Genomic DNA, 25,640 nt, shown 5'->3' with positions numbered 1-25,640 from the left:
TCAGGAAATGTAATGAGTCTAAGGGCAATAAACAAGTTGAACTCTTTCCAGGGAGGCTGGGGAAGATACCTATAGAAAACAGAAAATGACAACATACGAGATGGGTGTTGCATGACTAGTACCAGATGCACTGCTCTGAAATGATGCTGCCCCTGAGCTTAGCTTGCCAGCTTCCATCCACTTTTCTGCCTGACACATTCAATGACCAAACAATATGCCAGCTGTGCAATGCACAGCAAGAACTGCGGGACAGGAAAAAGGCTTTTGGGCCAAAATATGGGCCGCCACTGGAGGCATGCAGTTTGTGCAGTCTTGTGAAGATAGTTTCAGCATGGCTTTCAGGATGAACTCTACAGACTCCTTCAGTGGTGTGACAATTGAATTCAAGTTATTTTGAAGTTATATTTTCAAATCATTCAAGTTATCTGGTAGCTTCTTTGTGAAAGAAGTTGGGGTAGAAGGATTTTTTTAATCTCTTTCCTGATGGAATTACTTCCATCATTATAATCAGGATGTATTTCAGCTGACATAATATGAAACCAAAGAAGAGAAGAACTCAACAAACCAAAATGCAAATCAGAAAGCTGTATATGCATAGGGATAACTTTTATGCTGTGGGCTGAACTTCAGCTGTTTCAAGCTGTTTGGCTGATGACAGCTATAGAACAGTAATGCTGAAGAAACTGATGAGCTTGATGGCACACCTTTATAATATTAATTTTCTTGTATAAGGTGGTGCTGCATGAGATGACATATGTGTTCATCTTTGTTATGTGTCTTATAGCCTCTTTTTCTTTGCTTTAGGTTTTTTCTACAACCATGCTGTCATTATTGAAGTGACTCAGAAATTTATTCACCTACTTGCTTGCAGCCATTGCAGGATATGCTCTCCTTGAAAACAAAAGGAAAAATAATTGTAAATACAGAAGGACAAGAGCCAGACAGGCTATCCATTTGCCCAAAGAAATAGGTTGCTTTATGTAGATTTTGAGCTCTTGCACTTAAGAAGTTGGTAAATGTGCACTGCAGTTTTCTCTCTGCTATGATATTGTATTAATGAGAGCCATTGTGGGAAATCTAGATGGAGAAAAGGACACACCCAAGGTTTACATTCTTCCTTCTCCAAACATCTTTTTTTATTTCCTGGATATCTAAGAGATCATCAGCAATCAGTCTCTCTACTCTGATGTCATGTGGACAGAAAATAGGCATTAATTTGGCCTAGATTTCTCTGTCTTTCAAAGCAAAGGGTCATCTCTTCACACAGACCATAAAGGGAACTTAAAGACAACTGAAGGAGGTTGTTCTACTTGGTATCTAAAAAATTGTTAGATATCTAAGTAGGGCTGACTCATTCCCACTTACAGTTAAGTACAGGAAAAAGAAATGCAACAGAAAATCTCATGTCCTTGAGCACTGAAGTGTACAGACTTTGAGCTGTGCTTCCTTCTTTTCTGTTTTTTTTTGCCTACTCATTCCCACACAGCTATGCATACACAATCACCAAGCTGCTTTGCCCCACCCTGAAAATAATGTTGAAGTAGAATATTTTTAACAAAATATAAGAAAGCAAAAATCATTTAACCTTTCTAGTTTAAGCAGCCTCACACTTGACATGTTAACTCTGAAGTGTATAATATAGTTACACCACTGCTAAGCACTGGGAATTCACAATCAGTGACTGGATGACATAATAGCTTCCCATCCTCCCAGGATTTAAGGAAGATTCTTATGTTCTCTGTGAGTGATCTGTCAAAGCTTTAGATTGTGTGGCTGATGTCAATGTGTGCTAGTTATTTGTTTTGGCTTCTTCAAAGAGAATAATTTCAGTAGTTTGAAAGTAAAATTGATCATAAGTCGGGTGACTTCAGAGCAAGTACTCTGGGTCAACAGTTAAATGCTGAAATGTTCTGAGTGCCATGAGAGCACTCAGAACTTCAAAAGGTAAGTACTTCATTATACTGCAGATCAGGGGATAACTTGACCTTATTGCTTTGGCATTCTGGATGTCTTTGGTTTTAATTAGTAGGAAATCTTAAAATACGAGGGTCAGGGGTTGAGCTCATGATGTAATTAAAGTTGCAGTCTTAGGGTTTGCCCCTTAAATATTTCTGCAAGTTAAGGTTGAAATTATTTAATACTCACCTCTATATTTGGGTGAATTCTGATGGTGTGAATTCCAAAATGTATGCATTAGCCTTATGGCCAAGTTACCTTTAGAGGAAAGGTTTTGATAAGTTATGAGAAAAAGCAGCTTTTGAGTTAATGGACCCCATGTACAAGTCAATCATTGTAATACCATGTTATTTGAAGCTGTGTTTCTGTTAATTTTTTAGAGAAGATTGTGGTTACTGACATGTTAAGACAGCCTTCAGTTCTGGCAGTGCTTGAAGCAAATATTAGTTTAGTAGTGTCAGGAAGTACAAAGATAATGACATGCTAAGTGACAGATGAATACTCTGAGCAGTCAGTGAGTTTGGAGATATAGCTTTGTATCCTTGAGTTTTCTGTCCTTGCAGCTCTCTCCTCTACATCCTGGTACCCTGACCCTGGAGCCAAGAGAGAGTCTCATTAGTTGTGGCAGATGCTGTCAGACCGCAATGCATTCCTCCCTGTAAACTTTTTTCAGACCTATGGTAGCCCAAAATCTCACTTCTACTAATGCAAAATTTTACTGCCAGTTTCATCTCTTTCTCTGCTCAGAAGCATTGGCCACAGTTGCAATTTAAAAGCAGGAAAAATGTGTGTATGCATGTGTGTGCTTTCTTTTTTTCTATATAATATGCAAGTAAAAGAGGAAAATAAATCTAAGACTACAGTAACCAGGGAGTTCTTACGGAAGGTGGTCTCATTTTCCCCAGTAACACCACAGACAGGTGAAAAAACAGATATGGATTTCAAACCCCAGTTCACACTGGACAGGAATAACAAAGCAGTCTGGGCATGTGGTCATCCCTTAGTGGGCGCTGCACAGCATTTAGCCTGGAGGTGGCAGATGACACAGAGTTGTCCTGAAAGAGACCCGACAGAACAGTGTGAACACAGCCATAGAGTCCTCTGAAAAGACATATGCCCAGGTTATGTTTCTTTTCCTGACCACAGCTGAGACCAGGCATAGTGCACAGACCTTCTGCTTAGTTTTATACCCAACTGTTACCCTCATCCATACCTTCAGTATATTCTCAGCTGGGTTCACAGAATCACAGAATCCCAAGGGTTGGAAGGGACCTTGAAAGATCATCTAGTCCAACCCCCCTGCAAGAGCAGGGTAACCTAGAGTACATCACACAGGAACTTTCTCCAGGTGCGCCTTGAATATCTCCAACGTAGGATTAATTTCAAACCTATATTTCTCTGTGTGCCTGCATACACTACAAAGCAGATTAGGACTTGCTCAGGAGCTGCTCAGCTCACAGCTGCTAGTTGTAAACATCTACTGTAAGCTGGTGGGGAGGACTGTGAGGACAGCTGCTGCCTCTGCATGGGGTTGTGAGGGTGGGTGTACTAGCTCAGGCATCCCTCAATCCTGCTCTAAAACTTACCCGGTGCCAAGCCAAGCATGCATATTTGAGTGCATGGGATGGGAGAAAAGGGGTCTTACCCACTGACTGAACATACCTTCTCAGAATGCAGCACAGCTACTTGAGATCAGCAATATGCTATGGCCAGGCGGGGATTGTTTCCCTAGGAATGTGTGGTTACAATCCCAAATGCCAGCTTTCCTGTCTTGATTTTCCACTCCATTTTACACTAATAGGTGGCCACCTCCAAAGTAATTCTCTCATTCAGCTAATTATTGCTTCAGGCCTCTGGTTTACAGCCCACACACATAGCAGCTCTTATACATGTACACAGCCCCATTGAACAGACATGAGGTGGTTTTCATGTACAACAGCTGAAAAATGTTCAACACAATTTCTTCATTAGAAAGAGGGAGAAAAAAAAATCCATTATCTATGGATTTTATTTATGGATTCACATCCACAGACTACCATTTCTTTTCGGCTTAATTTCACTCATTTTCTTTTCCACTGAGTTTCTGTCTGATTCAGTATACTGCATTTTTTTGCTTTTTTTCTTTCCCTCCCAAGGCTCTAAACATAGCTCACTTATACTTCTTTTTACAATGTTCTCACATGCTTTACCTATTTCCTATCAACTTTTCATCTTTTTTTCTGTTAAAAAAACCCACAGCTATTTGTGGGCTTTTTGCACCTGGCAAGAAGGTCATTCTTCTGTAATAAGACTTCTACCAAACATGTTTTCCCCCCTCCAGTGGCCATCTATTTCCCTAGCCTTCAGAAAACTTTGAGTCAAATGTTTTCCTTTTTTCTTCCTCCTAAAGGTACATAACTCAGAGCACCTCACTGATGTGGATTGAATCTGTGTTTGGTTATTGATTATGGACCAAAGGCAGTCCATATGATGATGCGAGTACCATTTCTTTTTATAGTATTGGCTAATTATACTTATATGGCTTCATTATACTAGTCTACCAAGTAGTCTTGATCTGGGAAAGACTTTAGAGTTGGGTATTGTAAAAAAAGAACAATCTTAAAATGAATGACCTTACAAGGTTCTGATAAATAAGATTGCAAATACAGAAATGCACACCAGAAGAGGATTTAAAAATGATCTCTTGGGCACCTTGTTCTACCAACTCCCCCATTTTCCTATGAAAATAATGTTTGCACATGTGAATGTAGAACTGAGTCTTAAAACGTTAAGCTCTATGCAGCAGATTATCTTTGCTTCTCTATACACAGTCATATTTCCAACATTCTCTTTAAGAAGACCTGTGATCTCTTTCTCCTTTACTGGCCCATTTTATTTTGTCTGATTTGTTTGTGTCCTTTTCCTACAGGGAATCACAATTATGCCCCCAAGATTGTGTCTTCCCCATAAAACTGATATTAACCATTGGGAGACAAGAGAGCATTTCCATCTTCCTCACAGCTGGCACTTCAAGGCACCTGACAGGAGTGTCTGACTCTTCCTTGTTTATCTAATCATTTGCTCATACATAATTCATACATAATGAATGCCTGTGGGTTCTTTACATACAAAGAGGTTTTATGAAAAATCACACCCTGTTTATAGAAAATTATTAACTGGAAAGAGGCTATCTTAGCTAATTGAATTGTCATGTTTAAAATGTCTCCTTCAACTCTGGCCAGAAGCAAAGATCCCTCAGGAAGTGTACTATCTACTAAACTATTTGTACCTTGATTTTCTATAGCTCTTGCTCAGTGAAGAAGCCTGTAAGGCTTTTTGCCTTTTTTCACAGGTGCCACCAGTGCTTCTGGACAAGCAGTTTTCGGAATTTACACCGGACATCACACCCATCATTCTGGCTGCCCACACCAACAATTATGAAATCATAAAGCTCCTTGTGCAGAAAGGAGTCTCCGTGCCCAGGCCACATGAGGTCCGCTGTAACTGCGTTGAATGTGTCTCAAGTTCAGATGTGGACAGCCTCCGCCACTCTCGATCCAGACTTAATATCTACAAGGCTCTTGCGAGCCCCTCATTGATTGCTCTGTCCAGTGAGGATCCTTTTCTTACTGCTTTTCAGCTGAGCTGGGAGCTGCAGGAACTGAGTAAAGTGGAAAATGAATTTAAGTCAGAGTATGAGGAACTGTCAAGGCAATGTAAGCAGTTTGCGAAAGATCTCCTGGATCAGACACGGAGTTCCAGGGAATTGGAAATTATTCTTAATTACAGAGATGATAATAGCTTGATAGAAGAACAAAGTGGTAATGATCTTGCAAGATTGAAACTGGCAATTAAGTACCGTCAAAAAGAGGTGAGTATGCTGGAGAATATTTAAGCATATTTAGTAGTAGTAATGTGATAGATAATAGCTTGAAATACATCATTTTAACTGAGACAAATTGTTCTTTTTTTTTTTTTTGTTCTACAGGGTCTTTTTATATATTTTAATTAGATGAATTTGAGTGGCTGCTATAGTTTGATAGTATCAGAATTTAAAATGTTCTGTTATAGCACAGATCCAAAGAAACTTTTTTCTTTTGCACCTGAATAGACCTAGTCTCCAGTAGTTGTGCTCTGAAGAGCTCTTCAATAATAGGGTAAGAAATATATACAGCATACTTCAAATTAGCTTTAATTGTGTCCAATGAAAAAATGAGGCTATGTGTTTAAACACCTATAAAGTACTACAGGTACCTCTAGAGAGATATTACTTCAAAAAATAGCTATTATAAGTAGTTAATGAAATATAAAATTAGTAACAGTGCATGACTCCCAGAATTTTTGACATTTTGTTTCTAAAGAATCCAAAATGGAGTTATATGGGTATTGGTTTCCATGACAATTAAAAATTCATGAGTTTGTTTCACTTATATAGATATTCAGTTGAAATGACAAAATGTCTATATTTCTTTGAAAAATACTCAAGTTCTTATGTGTATGTAAAAGAAAAAAATCAAGACAGAAAAAAATGACTTAGGAAGACAGTTCCCCTGATATTTCCACAACTTCACTTGATCCCTGTTTATTGTCATGTCAGAATGTGTTTGATCATCTCACTTGGAACCTGTATGTTTAAAATCAGCTGAACTTTGGAGGTACGTGGGCACGACAACTGCTGTTAATAATTAAATGTTACTTGTTCATATAAAATATGACAAACGCTCAAGAATCCTCTGTGTTATACTGAACTAGTCTATCTATCACTGCTAAATATCTGTTCTGCAAAATACAGTAGTAAATGCATTAATATATGAAGTACCTTAGAAAAGTTTGCAGATACAATAACCAAACCTGTAATGATTCTGTCATCCATTTTAAATGCAATTTGGTAATGCTGAGAAGTTATCATGAAGGTGTCGTGGTTTAAACCCAGTCAGCCACGGAGTATCTGTCTCACATCCTCCCACCTTCTTGCCCTCCCCCTGCTCCCGGAGGAATGGGGAGGAGAATAAAAAAAAATGCAACTCTCATGGGTTGAGATAAGAACAGTTTAGTAACTATGGTACAACACAAATCACTACTGCTACCACCAATAATAAAGATAAGGTAAATAACAAGGGAAGAGAATGCAACACCTCACCACCCACCAACCGATAACTTGCCCCACCCAGCCCAAACAAGCACTGACCGATACCTAGTCCAACCCTGCAGTGCCCTAGCCCTTCTGGGTAACTCTCCGTTACATCCTGGGCATGACATCCTGTGGTATGGAATACTTCTTTGGTCAGTTTGGGTCAGGTGTCCTGTCTTGGCTTCCTCCCGGCTTCCCCTCCTCCCTGGCAGAGCATGAGGCTCACAGAGTCCTTGGTCAGTCTAAATATTTGAGCAGTAACTAAAAACATCGGTGTTACCAGCACTGTTCCCAGGCTGAAAGTCAAAAACACAGCAGTGCATCAGCTACTAAAGAAGAAAAATGACTGCTACTGCTGAACCCAGGACAGAAGGTAAGGAACTACTAAAGTACTGCTGGAAAAACATCTCAATTGGCCTATGGCTTCATGAGTGTTATAATAAGATTTTTTCCCCTTCAGGAAATGTGTTGCATAATTTTATATTTGATAGTATAATGTTTTAGGCAACATATTCACTGCCTTCATAAATTATTTTCAGATGGTACAATTCCAGGCTTTTCGTAACATCTACTATTTCTATTTTTTTGAAATGCCAGTCCTGTGCTACAGACATTTAAGAAATTCTGGCTTGGACTTCTGTTTTCCAAAGGATTCATGCTTTGAAATAAAATTCTGACCTCTCCTTTTTTTATTTTTTTTTATCTAGACATAAATACAAAGCCTGAATTTCTTAATTTGAGGTAGAGACAGTAAGAGACATCTGTATGGTGATTTTTTTAATAGTTGCATGTGATTCCTGCATCCAATTACATTGCACTAATACGGCTGATCACACTTTGTTGATTCTTCATAGTAACAAATGTTAAAGCAATAATGATTTAATGCAACAATTCCAAATCAGCAGATATTTTATATTTTACATACACCTTCCATTTCTACAAATATTTCCCACCATTTGAATCTCCCTGAACTAAATTCAAGTTTTAATAGCTTATTTTGTCTACCTGAATGTATTCCCTACTAGATGTTGGTGCAAGTAGTAGCTACTGTAAATGATCATTTGGTTTATTTTTGATTATTACAACAGGATCCTGGTAGATACAGCTCCAAAGAAACTTACCTTAGGCATAAGAAATGTGTGGATTCTGGCTGTTCTGATGCATAGGGATCATGATGAAAATAGGCAATACAGGTCTTTCTACTTCTTATGTTAACAGTGTTACAAGAGCCACTGAATCCAGCAGCTTCCAGGGCATGGGGATTTTTTCTTCCTGCTTGGGCACTGGAGCCTGGCCAGGAGGTCAGGTGGAAACACCAGCATCAGTCTCCATCCCAGGCACAAGCATACTGACCAGCCTTGCTGGGTCAGTTGAGGTTGCCCCTCCTTGAGGCAGTTGCAAACAGTCCTTTAATGGTCTATTATTCAGGCAAAAAAGTCTTGGTCTTCTATACTGTCTCTGTTACACCCTGTTTTCTGTGTTGAATTTATCACTTTTCTTTTTCAAAGAGGTAGAAAAAGGTGTGGGCTGGATTTTAATTAGCCATTAATATATTATTTTGGATTTAACCTGTTTAAAAATACTGGCTGGGGGTAATAGATCCACTTTCTCTGCCCCATGTATTTTGACCACCAAGAGTCAGTTCTCCACCAAAAACTTTTTATTATGATAGGAGCAAAAGTGGATTTGTGTTTTTTTGATCCCACGAAATAGTAAAAAAAGAAACAAACAACCCAAACCCTACCAAGAAAAGAGCAAAACAGATAAGAATGCATTGTCTTCCCTTCTTATGACCCGTCCCCAACCTCTCAGTTTTTATTCATGCTATTACCAAAGGACATTGTAATGCTATACAGGGGCTGAGGTCAGAGCTCCATGAGTCAGCCATCAGGTCTGGTTGTTCAGAACATCCAGTCTAAGACCAGGAATTGCAGGTGAAAGTAACAAAAATAATGAAGAATGAGGACAAGTAAAATAGGACCATGTGTCCTTTTACATTGCTATTACAGTTAATTGCCTAGAACATAGAACTATATCTAAATTTTAATTTCTCTTTTCAGTACATTCTGTAGAGTTGAAAAATCAGTGTTTACCAAAAAAATCAGTTTCTTAACTACTAAACTTCTCTCAGATACCTCTGGTTGATCTTCTAGCAGTTCCCGCTTCCCAGGGATACACCCTGGTTTATAAAGTTAGCACCTGCAGAGTCTGAACTGACAAAGAGGCAGAGAAAGAGTGAAATAGGGAGTGGGTTTAACAATTTAACACAGGTAATTTTAATATTTTGTTTTGTTAAATTTTGTTAAATTTAACAAAAGTACAGGATTTATTAATAAGAAATTCAGGTAAAATATTTCAGGGAAATCAGCTTCAGAGTAGCTTACTCACATATTTGGAGGCAAACAAGAAGTGAGATAAGACTCCACCATATAGGAAAATCTCATCATGGGTCAGCAGTTTTTAACATAAACCTTTATGTTCACATAAACCACACAGCAATGATTACACATATAAATCACTAAATTATTGTTAAATATTCAAAATAATAATACAATATTCAAATTTCATAAAGTAATTCTTGTTTTCTAGGAAAATGGTGCTGCAGGATAAAAAAACTTTTTTGTTGCTGATAATAAAAGCCATCTGTTTCTTTCTGCTCAAAAGAGGATGTTTCAAAATGCAATCATCAGTTCTTCACTAGTTTTCTATGCAAAATACAGCATCAATCAAATAGAAGTGTTTCACAATAATGTCACAAATTCAGTGAAATTCTAAATGAAAACATGTCAAATCATTTCAAATCTGTCGTTTCATGTCAGTGTCTGAAAACTTCATTTTAATAAAGTAAACCGTTTTGACCACAGTTTCTTCTTACTTTGCTTGGACTTTAACATTTTTGATAATGTAATGCTGATATCTAATATCATCCATATCATATTATTTTACAAAGCAGAATAGATGCGATAGAAAGAAAAAAAACTTCCTTATCAAAATTGAGTATGTAGTGAAACAAAAAGTTACCATGTTCTTAGTAATGTTTGGTTTTTAATGTTTAAACTGCCATTCTGTTAGGAGTGTTGGCTTTTTATTTGGATATGAAATATGAAATATGTCTGAAAATGCTGCAGATTTCTGCAGATCTCCTCTGTCTGTAATACAGTTTAAGAGCCTAAGTCAAACTTTGTGACTGTCTCAGATAGTAGAATTTTACTTTGGAACTGAAGATTGATTTTGAGTAATTTTAGTAGCCATTATAATGAATTTCTCATTAAAAGTATTTCAGCTGCAAAACCTGCTGCAAGCAGGAATTACTTTGGAAACATAATATCTAAGAGTCAGCCACACTTGCAAGATAAACACAAACACAACTGCCATGTGTTAACAGGTCACTGTCTAAGTGAATATTTCTCAAAAATATGGAAAGGTGCAATTAGAAGTGTCCATGTAAAAAATTACAAAACACCACAGAAAATGGACTCTGATAATATTTGGACATTTTTAACATGAAAGGAACATGTGTTTAGTCTATGAATCGCATAACTGAGGGAGGTGATGTATGCACATTTGGGTTCATGTCTCCAAAAGACCCATTTCTGTAGACTATCAACCACAGCATTCAAACATAGCATTGGTTTGATAAACATTTTTCCAGGCAAGAGCCAGGTACTCTGAAACAGGTCATATGTTTGATTTGTAAATCATATAAAAGTCTCTGTGTTTATAGATAAAGTCTCCACGGATTGCTAAATCGCATAAATTATATAAGTAGCTTATCTGATACACATACTTGAAATCTTGCTCTAATTAGTCATAGAGTCATAGAATTGTTTAGGTAGGAAAAGGCCTTTAAAATCATTGAGTTAAATCATTTAACTAACATTACCAAGCCCACCATTAAACCATATCATTAAGTGCCACATCTTTTTAATACTTTCAGGTATGGGACTCAGCCACATACCTGGGCAGCCTGTTCCAATGCTTGACAACCATTTTGGTGAAGAAGTTTTCCTAATATCCAATCCAAACCTCCCCTGGCACAACTTGAAACCGTTTCCTCTTGTGCTGTTACTTGAGAGAAGAGACTGACTCCTATGTCACTACAACCTTCTTTCGTGTACTTGTAGAGATTCCCTCCAAGCTTCCTTTTCTCCAGGCTGAACAGCCCCAGTTCCCTCAGCTGCTCCTCATCAGACTTGTGCTCTAGACTCTTCATTAGCTTCATTGCTCCTCCCTACCCTCTAGCAGATCAACACTCCCACCCAACTTCTGTTGTCTGCAAATTTACTGAGGGCACACTCAATTCCCTTGTCCAGATCCTTGATAAAAGTATTAAACAGATCTGGCCCCAATACTGAGCCCTTGGGAACACCACTTATGACTGGCTATCAACTGAATTTAATTCCATTCACCACCACTCTTTGGGCCTGACCATCTGGGCAGGCTTTTTACCCACCAAAGAATACAGCTGTCCAAGCCATGGGCAGTGAGTTTCTGCTGTGGGAAACAGTGTCAAAGGCTTTACTAAAGTCTAGGTAAACAACATTATAGAATCATAAAACAATTAGGGTTGGAAAGGACTTTAAAGTCATCTAGTTCCAACCCCCCTGCCATGGGCAGAGAAACCTCACACTGAACCATGTCACAGCCTTTTCCTTGTCTGCTAAGGAGGTCACCTTGTCATAAAAGGAGATAAGGTTAGTCAAGCGGGACTTCAGAACTAAATGTAGTGTTGTGTCTCTGTGGTAGCTGTGCTTATTGCTGCTAGAAAAAAATGTTCTTTATAGTCACAGGGTGGGAGCACATCTGCTTAATACAGCATTTAATTCTGGTGAAGCAATCCTCCTAAAGTATGTGAACAAATGCCTTATATAGACAAAAGACTGAGGTATGCACAGCAGATCTTGTCTGTTCAAGATAAGACATCTAAGTTAACTCCAGAGATGTTTCTCTCTACTGCCTTGGCTCTGCAAGGAAACAGGGCACTTCAATTATAAGAATTATTTCACTAGACATTGAAAGTGTAGGTACAAGTTAGGCAACTTACTATATCAACTGCAATTTTTACCCTGTGATAAGAGAGATTTCAGATCCTGAAGGCTCAGATCCCACATAATGAATGTCAGCACTAACTTTCTAATGATGTCTCAGAAGGCATCAATAACCTTTGAATGCTGTATGCAGCACAAAAGTTACAATCCTCTCATAGTGGTTCTAGTTAAACTATTCATGAACTGACACCAAGGTCTTTTTAGTTTGAATGCTTGCTAGAAGTAATTAACTCAAAGAGAAGGCTTGCTGTTAATGAAGTACATTGCAAACCTCTCAGTTCCATTTCTGCATCTTCCTTAAAAGAAATGTTGCTGGGATGTTTGCCTCAAGCAGGAATAACCAGTAGTGCATATCCCTAACCAGCAGTGCACACCCCTTCTGTTGGAAGCAACATAAGCTGGCTTTCAGTTTGAAGGAGGTACTACTAATGTACTACAAGCTTCCCTACAAAACTGGGGTATATTTAGCACCACAAATTATTTTTTTTTCTGCTTACAACAATACATTTTGTTATCAAACAATATTTTAGAGAAAAATATTGAACAAGGTGAATAAATAAGGTAGTGCACATTATTTCATTTTGAATGTGAATCTATAGCTATAGGAATTTACAGCCCTCTTTCCTCTCTCCATATACTTGCTGGGGATGTGACTGTTCTTCCTCCCACCCCTGCAAGAGTGTGTAACCCACAGCTGAGGTTAATTAATTTTACTAGGTGATAAGCCCCAGACTGAGCTGTGGTGGGATTTGCATCTGTGGGTTGCCACCATTCCTCCTGTGGCCTCTGTTACCCATTCCTCACTGCTTCCACCACACTTCCTTGTGCAGCTCATCCTTCATGCTCACCACACCTTCTGCCATAGCTGCAGAAGCAGCTGTGCTGCACTCCTCACTGCAAGTCATTTTGGCAAAGCTCAAGAGTTTCAAATACTTAGTATTTTTTTCAGCTTTATTAACTGCCCTTACAGCATGACAGCTTGTACAGGCATCTAACTCAGAGAGGAGTCTTTAACCCCTTTCTATTTTTAGTGTTTCCTAGTCCCAGAACTCTCTCAAGCAACCACTCCTGTGTCACTTATCTTGTAGGAAGCCTTCTTACCTCCTGTCCAATATCTAACCTTTCCGTGCCTGTGATAGGTTCAATTGGCCCAGGTCAGACTGATTGCTTAACCAAGGCATATTTGAACATGCTGGCTGAAACTTCTGTATGCTGCTGGAGTGTGATTTTCTTCCACTGCTTTGCAGGATGCCCTCCTGGTGATAACTTTACAGGTTCCTGACTTCAAAAGCAGTGTGATGGCATGCTGAACCACAGTAAACGGAGAGAATTTTATATGTTTTTCAGTTATATTTTTATTAAATTTGATCTCACAATAATGGAAGTAGATTATTTATCAGGTTATATGTGCTGCATGTCATGCTTTGCAGACACACTCAGGAACTCATCTGCTTATGTGATATGTAACTGCTTAGGCAAATGCTTAGAAATCCCCAAAGAACTGAAGTTGCAGACTGTTCCTGTACACATCACATCCTGCACACTCCACATTAGAAGATATTTCAGGGATTCAATAGATCAACAGCTTTCCTTTCTACAATAATGCATATTTCCTGTGTCATGCATCTCAGTTTTGTGCAGACTACTTGGATATACTTGGCTATGTCAAATGGCAGGAAAGATGTAGGAATTGAAACCTCTTTAAGGTCTACCTGTTTATAGGTCAGCTAGGTGGATAAACTCCTTTTGGACTCACTAATTTATAATCAATGGGTCCTAGAGCATGATTAAGCTGAACAGACACTAGTGATCAATTTAGTTTCCTAAGCACTACTGACTTATTTGAGACAACCTATCTGAGATGAATAAACAGAGCTGATAGGTATGGCACAATACCTACAGGGAATATGTGCTGTTCTAGACAAGGAACCACAGGCTAGCATACTTCAAGACATCTGAAACAGCACTAGATTTCTGCATGTAGGTAACAATTACATTTCCAGATGTAAGGTAATTTCTCCCTAGGATCCATTGACTATATTAACTAGATAGGCATGGATGATGGGAGCATAGTGGAGCACACTACTTACATCTAAATTTAGGTGTTTCAACATCAGACGGCATCCCTATTCTACGTTAGTCATCATGGAGAGGAACGGGCACTTCTAGAAAATAATTTTATTCATATATGTTCATAATGAGATTATTTACTCTTTGCAACTACCATTGGCTGGTGAAGAGAGGTCCTGATAATTGTCTTAGACTCCATTTTCTACAGCTAAAGTTATAATGGAATTTATTTCAATTTGGGTGTCCAGTTTTGCAACATTCAGAGATTCTTTGAAATGTTGTCATCAAGGAAAGTGCCTTTTAGCATCGCTATTTTATACGGTCATTTGCTTCTCAATACCATATACAACAGCAACCGGCAGGGTTCTTTAGGGGACATATCATGCAGCTGTGTGATTTGGTAAGGATGGTTTCTTTACTATCCAGTGATTTATCACTACTCTTTTATAGCTCCATACAACTTTGTGTCCATTCTGGAGGTGAATTTCCCTGTCCTCAGTATATGTGGCTGAAATAGCATTACATAGCATCACAATAGCAGTGCATAGCATCGCAATAGCAGTAATTGACGGTGCCAGCTACTGAAGTTTCTGCATTTCTTTGCCTCCTCTCTGTTCTTCTCCATCAGTATATCCACTCAGTTTTCAGTTTAATTCTTGGCTTGAATTCTGTAATCTCTGTGGACTCTCCAAATAGAGTATTTTATGCTTTTTTAAAAAACCTTTTTAATTCAGGTCCTGCCATTCTAATTTGATATTTACTGTTGCCATTATTGTACTCATATAAAATACTCTTCTAGTGAAGCATGCAAAACTTTAGCAAGGCAAAAGGCTAAATAAATGGTTGTTGAGATATTTGGAAAAAGCAAGACATTTTGAGGAAATATTTTTAGGAGGCAGCAACTTTCTTGCTAGGGATAAAATAGGCTCAGTTCTTAGCAAGTACTTGCAAACAAGCAAGGACTTAGGAATGAAGGATTTTGCAGAATGCTTTGAACATCTGGGGACAGCCAAAGGTGAATGCATATGAATAAGAGAAAAAAGAAATCAGAGCTAAGCATGCTCTGGTATGTTCTCTATTACCTCAAATCATAGGGTTTATGCTTTGAATGTGTTTCTTTCCTGAATAATATTGGAAAAGATGTGAGGGTCCTTAACATCTGCTCTGTTGCTGAAGTACAGGATCAAGCTTGTTAGGATTTTTTGGTGGATGAAAAGGAAAAGTAAACATTTTATTCTGCCTGCTGTGCAGAAAAGATAATAATATTTAATTACCAAGGTAATTTAAATTAGAGGTTGTTTTAAATAGCTAACCTTAAGGGCTTCATTAGCAGCTCCATTATGGTTCACAAAAAGACATGACTCAGTTACACAGTATTTGACATTAAGACAAGCTAAAAGTCTAATAGAAGGTAAAAAAGGTTTGACACATTATCAATAAAATTAGTTTAAGGATTAGACTCTTTTTTTTCTACCTTCTTAATAGTGTGCAGAAAGAAAATAAATATAGCCATTCCTGTAGTGTGTTTGTTTATGAGTCCCCGACTCATTTCACATAGCCACAGGTATTCAACTAAGGTACCAGTGTCAGCAGCCTAGCCTTGGGCTCCTTCATAGTCAATGGGAGGAGACAGCCATCTCCAACAGCAACTCAGGCCATGTAGAAGCAAAATAATTTTTGTCACTACCTATGTTATTTAAACTTCTTGCAGAGGAAACATGGGATAACTAGATGTGTTGTAGAAGCTAAAAGAGAAGGTAAAATCCTTCAAGAAGAATAGCATGTAATTTCTGGAAGGTAGGTAACGTTGGGCCGAAGTGAATTTTTTAAAGTCTTGGTATTCTGTTGTTCTGAGAACTTAAAAAGCCCCTTAAGCTGAAATAGATGAACCTGTTTACAGGAGTCTGTTCTAGTGCATGGTGTGTTCTAAGGGTCTGCCTTAGCAGTTAAGTTCAGAGAGAAACCAAGTTTCCCACTAAGACTTCTTAATATTGTTTGTATACAGTTACATATTTAAACTTAGGGGTCTTAGACTCACTGTAGAGTTTGTTGGAGGAGAAAGGATGATCTTTAAGGTATCTTCCAACCCAACCCATTCTATGATTCCATGATTCTATAGTAAAAGTCTGTCTTGCTTTTGGGACAAGGTCTCACTCATGTAGTCTGGACAGGTCGTGTTTTGGTTATAGAAATGGTCAAACAGTCTCAGATCAGCTCTTCCTAAGCAGTTTAATCTTTTTGGACCTGAACTATGCACAAACTGAGAGCCAGCAACTTGAACAGAAGTATGTGAGCCTCAGAGTTCACTGGACTAAGGTCAAGAAAAGGTTCTTGAACCTGACTTTTCAACAAAACATAACTTCTCTTTGACCACCATTATCCAGGTATCCACCTTACAGAGGAGCTGGCAATGTGTCCTTGAAAGATAGCTGTATAGGACTTGTAACGTTTGTGCAGGTGGCACCTTCCTCCTAGCAAAATCAGGTGTTGGGAGGTCACATCATGCCATGCTAGACTTCTTTTCACCAATATGCAGAAACTGAGTGATAATTTCAGATTTCATGTGGGCAAGTAAACATCATGCAAAGCTACATTTTAGAAGTTTAGTCTGAGGAAAAAATTCTCAATTTTACATGAAGATCCTCAAAATTAGATGGAAAATTTTGCAAGGGATAACTGTTATTAGAGCTATGACAGACTGCACGATTCCACTTGTGTTGAGCTATTTTTTCATCATTATTTCCAAAGCTGGAAACCTGTAGTGAACTTACCAAAAATCAGTCAAAATCTTGAAATAAAGAACATTTTATATGTACTGAAAAAATATTTTCTTTCACTGCATGTAGCCCTCTTCTCAATACAAATATATTAGAATCATAGAATCGTAGAATAGTTAGGGTTGGAAAGGACCTTAAGACCATCTAGTTCTAAACCTTCTGCCATAGGCAGGGACCTCACACTAAAGCATGTCACCCAAGGCTCTGTCCAACCTGGCCCTGAACACCGATATTTTGATATTAGTCAAATCGAATTAAAGGTGAGTAGCATATTCATACTTGCAGAGAGAGACATCATAATTTTCATTACCATAAATTAAGGTTAGGTCTTCCTAACCTGTCTGAAAAATTGTGCTTTGCTCTTTACTTATTTTTATTGCTCTGTAGTCTGGGAGCAGGAGTACTTTTTGTTTTCAGTGACAGATCTTTCTAGGTGTAATCATTGCAAATTACAGTGTAGGAATGATGGTTAATTAAGACCTTATCAATACTTACAACTGTAAGTTTAAGTTGGCTTGCTTTTCTGTTACAGCTTTTTCAGTTAGAGTATACATATCTGACCACAGAAACACTGCTTGGACCCTAACTAGATTTGTGGCCAGAGAGATGTCATTTACCCTGAATTTAGCAAGGCTTTCAGCACTATTTATCACTATATTGTTTTATCCAAGTTAGAATGTTACACTCTAGATGGAAGAACAAGATAGGTAAAAAGCGGGTTGGTTGGTCAAGCTCAGAGGGCTGTGATTAATGAGTCATACTCTATCTGAAGACTAGTAAAAAATCTTCAGTGCTGCAAGATTTATTGGTAACAAGGAGAAGATCCAGTCTTGAAAAGTTTGAAGACAACACCAAGTGAGAAACACCAGCTGATATCCTTGAGGCAGGGCTGCTTTTTAGAGAGACCAAGACAGGCTAGGGGAACAGACTGACAGGACCCTCATGAAATTCTGCAAGGATGAGTGTAAAGTCCTGAACTTTGAAAGGAAGAAACCCCTGAAGTGACACAGGCTGGAGACTGCCTGCCTGGCTGCAATGCAGAAAAGGAACTGGAAGTGTGAGGACCTCCAGCTGAACAAGTGCCAGCAGCAAAGAAGGGTAACCATTACCTGGGCTGTATTAACAAGAACACAAGTAGTGTATTGAGATAAGTGATTATCCCACTCTAATCAGCACTTGTTCAATTAAATCTTGATACTACATCCAGCTTTGGGTCCCACAAACCAAAACATACATCAATAAATTGGAGCAAGTTCAGTGGAGGGCCACTGAGATGGCGGAATTGGAGCACTTGAGGAGGATCCGAAGGGAGCAGGGCCCCTTCAGCCTGGAGCAAAGATGTCATCAAGGGGAACCAACATCACCCTCCAGTGACTACAGGGAGTCATCAAGGACATGGAGTCAGGCTCTGCACAGTGGTTCATTGTGGCGGGACTATAAACAATAGGCATCCATTGCAAAAAGAAAAGGTCACACTCAATAGAAAAGAAAGGTTTTCTTCATGAGGAAAGTCAGGCAGTCGAACAGGTTTTCCAGACAGGTTGTGCTGTCTCCGTCCTTGGAGATTTTCAAGACTCAACTGGATAAAGCCTTGAACAACCCAGCATGATCTTACAGGTGACACTGGTTGGAGCAGGCAACTGGATAAGAGACTTCATGAGGTTCATTCTAGCCTGAATTATTCATAGTCTGATGACAGGAACCACGAAGCTGTATGCATTGTAGCAAGCATGCTTTGAAGTCTCTGTGAAGCTGTCATCAGGTGTACAGAGGATAACAGATACTTGCTTCTTTCTTCTTCTATGGTGTTAAGAAATCTGGTCACATTAGTCTTTCTCGTATGTGTTTGCCAGTTTATACCCTGGCATTTCAGCTAGAAGTATAAAGAGAAAAACATTTTCATTCTTCTTAACCCTTAACACCTATTAAGGGTAGCAGAAAGAATATTGCTGTTGTTAATATTGGAGCAATACTCCAGGGATATTTAACATTAGATATAGTTCAATAAGTTTTAAATAACCAAGCAATATGTAATTTCAAATTATTAAGGAAAGAAAAGGATGGATCAGTATGAAATTATTTATTACTTGAGAAGATAGAATATGAAAGTGTTCAGTTTATGGATATTTTCCCCACAGGAACAGAACACAAATACTTAGTACTAGAAGTAAAAGTAAGAAAAATAGCAACAACAAAAAAAAATTAACAATGGATTATTTGCCAGTTATATATTATTCTTCCTCTACAAACTTTTCAACAAATATGATAATACCATCTCAAAACAGTTAGGTGAAAATTATAACTCTGTAATTTTCAAAAAGAAAATTAAGGCTGAGAAGTTCCCTTCCTTTCTGCTTTTTTTCCTTCATAAATGCAGTTAATATAAATTTACCATAGTCATAACACTGCCAGTATAAATACTCTGCCAATACAAACATAAATATTATTCTCTCAGCCTCTAGTCCTTTGGCTTCTATCCTCCCTCAATTTCCATGGTAAAGTTGGGTTTTATAACAAGTCCAGCAGGTTCAGTACTTCAGAAAAGGAAGAACATTTCCCCAAAGAAGTAGTAAGATATATCTGCCATCAAATCTTTTCAAAACAGGAGGCAACTTTTTGCCTTTGTGAGCTGCCAAGGTTAGAGACTTAAGGGGTGTGTGAGTTAGATCCCTTGTTGGGGTTTCTAAAATCCCTCACTAAACCCTCTGATGTTGGGTTATCTTTGAAGTTCTGAAATTAAGCACTAAAGGAGCTTACAGTTAGGAGTGCTGCCACTGTTTTCTTAGACAATTACAATGTAATTTAGTTGATATTACATTTTAGTTACCAAGTATAGTTTGCTTTGGCTGCCTTCCTCTCTGCCTCTCACTGAAGTGTTTGGATGCTGGTGAAATCACGTTTTTTATTGTGTTGATGGAGGCTGGAGTCAGGAGCACTACAGCTTCTTCGGGATTGGAGCTCACTGGCAGAGAGTAGGCAGTGGTAAGTCACAGGAAAGGGGGTCTCACCATCATCACCTCAACAATTAAACTTGGCTAAGGATGTTAAGGATAACAGGAAAGGAATCTATAGGTACACAGCAAATAAAAGAAAGACTAGGGACAACGTAGGCCCCCTCCAGAAGTTATTGCGAGAACTGGCTACACAGGATTTGGAGAAGGCTGAGGTTCTTAATGACTTCTTTGCCTCAGTCTTCACTGGCAAATGCTCTGACCACACCCCACAAGACTTGGAAGGCAAACACAGGGACTGTGAGAATGAAGACCTTAGGCCCACTGTAGGAGAGGATCGGGTTCGTGACCATCTTAAGAACCTGAACTTACACAAGTCCATGGGAACCAATGAAATCCATCCGTGGGTCCTGAAGGAGCTGATGAATTAAGTTGCTAAGCCATTGGCCATCATATTTGAAAAATCATGGCAGTCAGGTGAAGCTCCCAATGACTGGAAAAAGAGAAATATAACCCCCATTTTCAAGAAGGGAAAAATGGATGACCCGGGGAATTAGACCAGTCAGTCTCACCTCTGTGCCTGGCAAAATCTGGGAGCAGATTCTCCTGAAAGACATGCTAAGGCACATGAAAAACAACAAGGTGCTTGGTGACAGCCAGCATGGCTTCACTAAGGGCAAATCCTGCCTGACCAATTTGGTGGCCTTCTATGATGGGGCTACGGAACTGATGGACAGGGGTGGAGCAGTTGACGTCATCTACCTGGACTTGTGCAAAGCTTTGACACTTTCCCATATGACATCCTTGTCTCTAAATTGGCGAGACATCAGTTTGATAGGTGGGCCACTCAGTGGATAAAGAACTGACTTGATGGCTGCGTGCAAAGAATTATGGTCAGTGGCTCATTGTCCAGCTGGAGACCTGTAACGAGTGGTGTCCCTCAGGGATCGGTGTTGGGACCAGTCTTGTTCAACATCTTTGTGGGTGACATGGGCAGTGGGATTGAGTGCGCCCTCAGCAAGTTTGCCGATGACACCAAGCTGTGTGGTTCTGTTGATACGCTAGAGGGAAGGAATGCCATTAAGAGGTACCTTGACACACTTGTGAGGTGGGCTGAGGCCAACTTTGTGAAGTTTAACCATGCCAAGTGCAAGGTCCTACACCTGGGTCGGAGCAGTCCCAGGCACAGCTACAGGTTGGGCAGAGAAGAGATTCAGAGCAGCCCTGTGGAGAAGGACTTGGGGGTGTTGGTTGATGAGAAACTTAAGACGAGCTGGCAGTGTGCTCTCTGAATATAAGCTCTGAAGATAGTCTACACTATGAAGATAGGCTGAGAAAGTTGGGGTTGTTCAGCCTGGAAAAGAGAAGGCTGTGTGGAGATCTCATAGCAGCCTTCCAGTATGTGAAGGGGGCCTGTAAGGATGCTGGGGAGTCACTCTTCATTAGGGATCTATGTTGTGGTTTAAACCCAAACCGCATAGCTCATTGACTCACTCCCCCTGCCCCTCTTGCTCCCCCAACTCCCGGAGAGTTGGGGAGGAGAATCCAAAGAATGTAGCTACCATGGGTTGAGATAAGAACAGTTTAATAAGTAAGGTATAACACAAATCACTACTGCTACTACTACTACTAATAATAATAAAGGAAATAAGAAGTGAAGAGAATACAACACCTCACCAGCCACTGACTCATAACTCACCCCACCCTGCCTGACCGAGCACTGACCAATACCTCCTTCAACCCCCTGAGCCCTCGCCCTTCCCGGTAACTCTCAGTTACATCCTGGGCATGACATGCTATGGTATGGAATACCTCTTTGGCTAGCCTGGGTCAGGTGTCCTGTCTCTCCTTCCTCCCAGCCTCCCCTCCTCCCTGGCAGAGTGTGAGGCTCAGAAAGTCCTTGGACAAACCAAACATTTGAGCAGTAACTAAAAACATCACTGCCATCAGCACCGTTCCCAGCCTGAAAGTCAAAACACAACACTGCACCAGCTACCAAGAAGGAGAAAACATGATTGCTACTGCTGAACCCAGGACAATGTAGTGATAGGACAAGGGGTTATGTGTTAAATCTTAAACAGGGGAAGTTTATATTGGATATAAGGAAAAAATTCTTTCCTGTTAGGGTGATGAGGCACTGGAATGGGTTGCCCAGGGAGGTTGTGAGTGCTCCATCCCTGGCAGTGTTCAAGACCAGGTTGGACAGAGCCTTGGATGACATGGTTTAGTGTGAGGTGTCTCTGCTCATGGCAGGGGTGTTGGAACTAGATGATCTTAAGGTCCTTTCTAACCCTAACTCTTCCATGATTCTATTCTAAGGGTGTATTGCGGGAATAAATTTGACAGAGATATTTGGTAAAGAGGAGGTCCTGCTTCCCTGACTGCGGTTTTCAAGGGTTTTAGCATGAGACCTTTATAGCTGCAGGCTGGATATTGTGGAGAAAAAAAAGATACTGCACATGACTTTAGCTTAGGAGATCCTTCCTGTTGGTCAAGGCAGAAGTCCTCTAGCCAGATGATTTCATTAAAGCCTGTATGATATGTATAAATGCAAGGGATGGGAAAGATACCTGTGCAATCTAAATTTAAACTCCACAACACATAAGGTCTTCAGTGTTTTTATAGGTTTGCTTGGGATTTTTTCTCTGTATTCACTTATCTTTGTTATACAATAAGTTTCTTATTCTTAATTATAAGATATGTCTGATTTTCAAATAAATTTCCATTTACAGAATCATGATTTCATGCATATGATCAGAATACATCTGCATAACACCATAGAAGAGTGCAAGGGAAGCAGAAGAAAATACTCCCTCAGAGTACCAGAGAGCTATCTCTCACAAGAATTAAAGAGCATCTCTTTCTTAGAAATATACCCTTTCTGATGTGCTGGAGCAGAACCTAGGGCACACATGTTATGCAGACAGTGACAACAGCTTATAGGGTGTATTTCTCTGTCAGTGAACAAATTGTCTGTGATTTGTTGAGAAAGATTTTAGCCTCAAACCTTCAAGGACTGGAACACAGCCTTTCATTATGTCATTCCACATTTGCTTCTTCCACCTCCAGCTTTTTGCAAATGGTCATTTTCCGCCACATTTTAAAATAAACTGTATTCCTTTCCTTGGAACTATAAGCCAATCTATTCTACTCCATTTCTGTAAGAAATAGCTATGGATGGAAGCTGGAAAAACAAAATCTTCTGAGCTATCCAGTGTCTAGGAGCATGCAGTAAATTTTAGAAACACTAATCTAACACAGAAACATATGACATAAGTCAGTAGAATATTGTGCAAGAAACTGGTCTTTGAGTTGTTGTCTGTGCTGCTAAATGAAAGCAGACCATGGCATGATCCTAAAACCAAATGATACTGAGAGATTTGTATGCAAACAGGCTTCAGCAAGTGCAGATTTGCCTTTCATAGCGTGGGCTGGAGAGTCCAAAAGTAGAACCTGGCAAGAGAAAATAAGTAGTGGAAATGACTGGAATCCAGTGCTCAGACTCAGTCACTGTTTGATTTCTTCGGTTTAGGTGTAGACTCAACATCCCTAAATGTTACACATATGTAAAACTGAAGTGAAAAAGGCTCTTTATTGATTCATTGCTCTGGTTCTTCACCATGAAAGAAAACAGGAGTGTTCAGACATCTCTGTTTGAGAACACAGAGAGTAGTTCCAGGATTTCATATGAGATGCCAAACTATGTTTTGCCACAAATAGCAGAACTTCATAAGGGGAAAGAATTATCCAAGGCCTGTTGTTATTTCTGCAGGCTGGCAGATGCTGGATATACAGAATTGCATTAACAGCTTGTGTAGGTCTCTTCCCATTATGGGAAATCACAGTATTTCTTAGGTATGTTCACAAGACAAGGTAATTTTCTTCAAGCACAAACTATTCTTAAGTAATTATTTCATAGAGCAAGGCTTCTGAGCAAGCAATTATACCCCTTGCAATTCTTCCTGAGATTTATATTCTGTGTTTAAACCGCAGAAGCACTACACAGTGGCTGAGAACTGGCCATTCAAGAGCAGTGCCTCTGAACTCATTTAAGGGAAAACTGTGAAGAAAAGTGGATTGTAAAAATAATGAAAAAAATTAAAAACATCATCTTTAAATGCCAGAAAGAAGGTTCACAAAGGCCATACTTGACTGATAGAATTGATGCATCTCCATTTATTTTGCACATGTTCACAAATGGTGCTCACTGAGCATCACTGCCAAAGACCTATCATTTCAGCTCAGTTTTTATGCAGGAACTGTGTGGTTGATCTGATTTCTCAGCCTTTAACATTCTCAGATAAGCACAGCCAAATTAAAGGAGAGAAATTTGACGATGAAAAAAATTAAAGTATTTGAAGAGAAAGAAAAGCAGATTGAGTGATTATATATATGCTGCTCCTAAGTATTAATGTAACTACAAAGCCAGACTTCCTTACAACACATTACTAGAGAACTTTAAAGAGAAAAATATGCAGTTTATTGTCTTATTTCATTTGAATGTCTTTGTAATCACTCTGTGTTTTTAGTTTTCCCTCATCTCTCTTATGTGGTATTCAGTCAGCCTTCAAATTAGTGTTATACTTTCCAAAAACTGGATTTACACTGATTTTGGGGAACTTTGGCATCTTCAGTTCTACACAAGCTTCACATAATAAACAGTTACTTATAATGAAAGTGGGAAACCTTGGAGATCAACATGACTCTGTTGTTGGCTATCATATCACTTGGCTAGAACAGCATAAGCTTGGAGTCAAGAACAGTTATGATCATCTCCATCATTCACATCAGGATGCAGGATGGTACCTTGTAAAGCTAAGCTAACAAAGGGAAACCTAAATTTTCCTGGTGCTGATGGAAGGTGATTACCATTGCTTTTACAAGGAAAATAAATCTCAATAATATCACAAAATGTCACTGCTCTGGGGTTTCCTTTCACAGAAACAGGCAGAGAGCCTGAAAATGCAGGGGAAAAAAAAAAAAGGACAGAAAAATTTTGTAGTCAGGTTTCTTTCACATAGCTTAACATCATGCTCAAATCTGAAAAGACGTTCAATAAGACAAAATGAAGCCAAGAATGTCTTTACCGTCTTTGGCCTCTGCAACAAAGTGCACAAATGAGGAACAGGGTGGCCAGATAATTTTTTACCACTTAAACTCACACTGCGTTCTGTGCTTCAGTTGCTTTCAACATATTTGCAGCTCCCTCATGAATTTTGAAAGCTTGGTTTATTATCTTGTAACTTTCTAGCAACATGGCAGCTACAAAAGTAGACAAAGTGGTACAATGAGCTGGATGTGGGGGAATTAATTGATTCTGTCATATACTGGGATTGTAACTGACAGATCCTAACCACTTCTGGCTTACCAGTTAATGCATAGAAGCCTTACCAATACAGAACACAAAACCAGCTTGGATGTAAGAAACATGCTAATGCTAACTGCTCGCCAGAGGTGTGGGTTTTTTGCTTTTGTTGGCCCTGGGGCTGACAATAGACTATTTATTCAAGTAGCTATTTATTTCCAAGTCAGTTTGAGTTGAAAACGTGATTTACATGATCTGTATGCTATGAACAGTATATGTGATTTCTACCTGCAGAAGTTGCTTAGAATATATATTGATTTTAGTGTCCTAAAATGAACTTGGAGTTTTGAGATTATAAACAAAATGTGTTTACAGTGTCAATTTATTCTGTGTTAGAATGAATACTGGGAGAATGATCAGCCA

At 39.1% G+C, this 25,640-nt stretch overlaps 1 protein-coding gene across 3 annotated transcripts in view; it reads left to right on the top strand.

The window, feature by feature from the left end:
- TRPC4 (transient receptor potential cation channel subfamily C member 4) overlaps positions 1 to 25,640 on the top strand; it is an 89,432-nt gene that overhangs the window by 17,033 nt on the left and 46,759 nt on the right. For 2 of the 3 annotated variants that reach the window (XM_031047712.2, XM_005147632.4), the window contains exon 2: positions 5,288 to 5,806. The exons of the other annotated variant lie outside the window; for it this stretch is intronic. In XM_031047712.2, coding sequence (XP_030903572.1) covers positions 5,288 to 5,806 — 519 coding nt within the window. The remainder of the gene's footprint in view (positions 1 to 5,287; positions 5,807 to 25,640) is intronic. 3 annotated transcript variants of the gene reach the window in all.

The sequence above is a fragment of the Melopsittacus undulatus genome, chromosome 2, assembly GCF_012275295.1.
Source record: "Melopsittacus undulatus isolate bMelUnd1 chromosome 2, bMelUnd1.mat.Z, whole genome shotgun sequence".
Lineage (NCBI taxonomy): Eukaryota > Metazoa > Chordata > Aves > Psittaciformes > Psittaculidae > Melopsittacus > Melopsittacus undulatus.
Note: the sequence above shows the minus strand (reverse complement) of the source record. Positions and strands in the feature narration are given on the sequence as shown.